The sequence below is a fragment of the Trichinella spiralis genome (genome assembly GCF_000181795.1).
Source record: "Trichinella spiralis strain ISS 195 chromosome Unknown Scfld6084, whole genome shotgun sequence".
Taxonomy (NCBI): domain Eukaryota; kingdom Metazoa; phylum Nematoda; class Enoplea; order Trichinellida; family Trichinellidae; genus Trichinella; species Trichinella spiralis.
Window position 1 is genome coordinate 1 of NW_003533023.1, and position 600 is coordinate 600.

Here is a 600-nt window from a genome sequence, read left to right on the forward strand (position 1 = left end):
TAAAGAAGATGACACAACGTGACTGGGAATACAACCTCGCGAATTTCTTATTTTGCCAACATGTCACTCCTTGCACGACAACTGGCAAAAGCCCGGCTGAACTTCTGATGAACCGTAGACTCTGAACTGTTCTGGACTGATTACAACCAGACGTAGTACTGGAAGACCTTGATAAAAATTTTGAAAAGGTACGCACATTCCAAACTTACGATCAGGTATACGCTAGGAATTATTCTTCGGAGAAAACCTGGAAACCAGCGACAGTTGTGACTCAGACAGGCCCACCGTCCTACCAGGTACAGACCGAAGACGGTCAACTGTGGCCCAGACACATAGACCAGGTGAGAAAACGCTATGTGACTGCTGAACATAATCACAGTGCAGAGAAAATCGAATCACAGGAAGATAAAGCTGGAAAAAAAAACAGTTGAAGTTATACCTGAGGAAGATACAGCAGTTGTCACAACACAAAGAGAAGAAAATGCGGCAGCGTCACCATCACCTGATATTGAAAGTGTTGGACAACAGAGATCGTCTACGCGTAAAAGAAGACCGCCAGAACGGCTCAGAGACTACGAATGTTAAGGGGGAAGGGATGTA

The 600-nt window shown here is 45.0% G+C and overlaps 1 protein-coding gene across 1 annotated transcript; it reads right to left on the reverse strand.

The window, feature by feature from the left end:
* Positions 1-63: 63 nt before the first annotated feature.
* On the reverse strand, positions 64-572 carry Tsp_15587 (conserved hypothetical protein; the record flags this gene model as incomplete). The annotated part of the gene is given in 3 exon segments (XM_003366385.1): positions 64-222; positions 256-411; positions 426-572. Coding segments are annotated over 3 exon segments (462 nt in total), but the record flags the coding sequence as incomplete, so codon positions are not given.
* Positions 573-600: the final 28 nt, after the last annotated feature.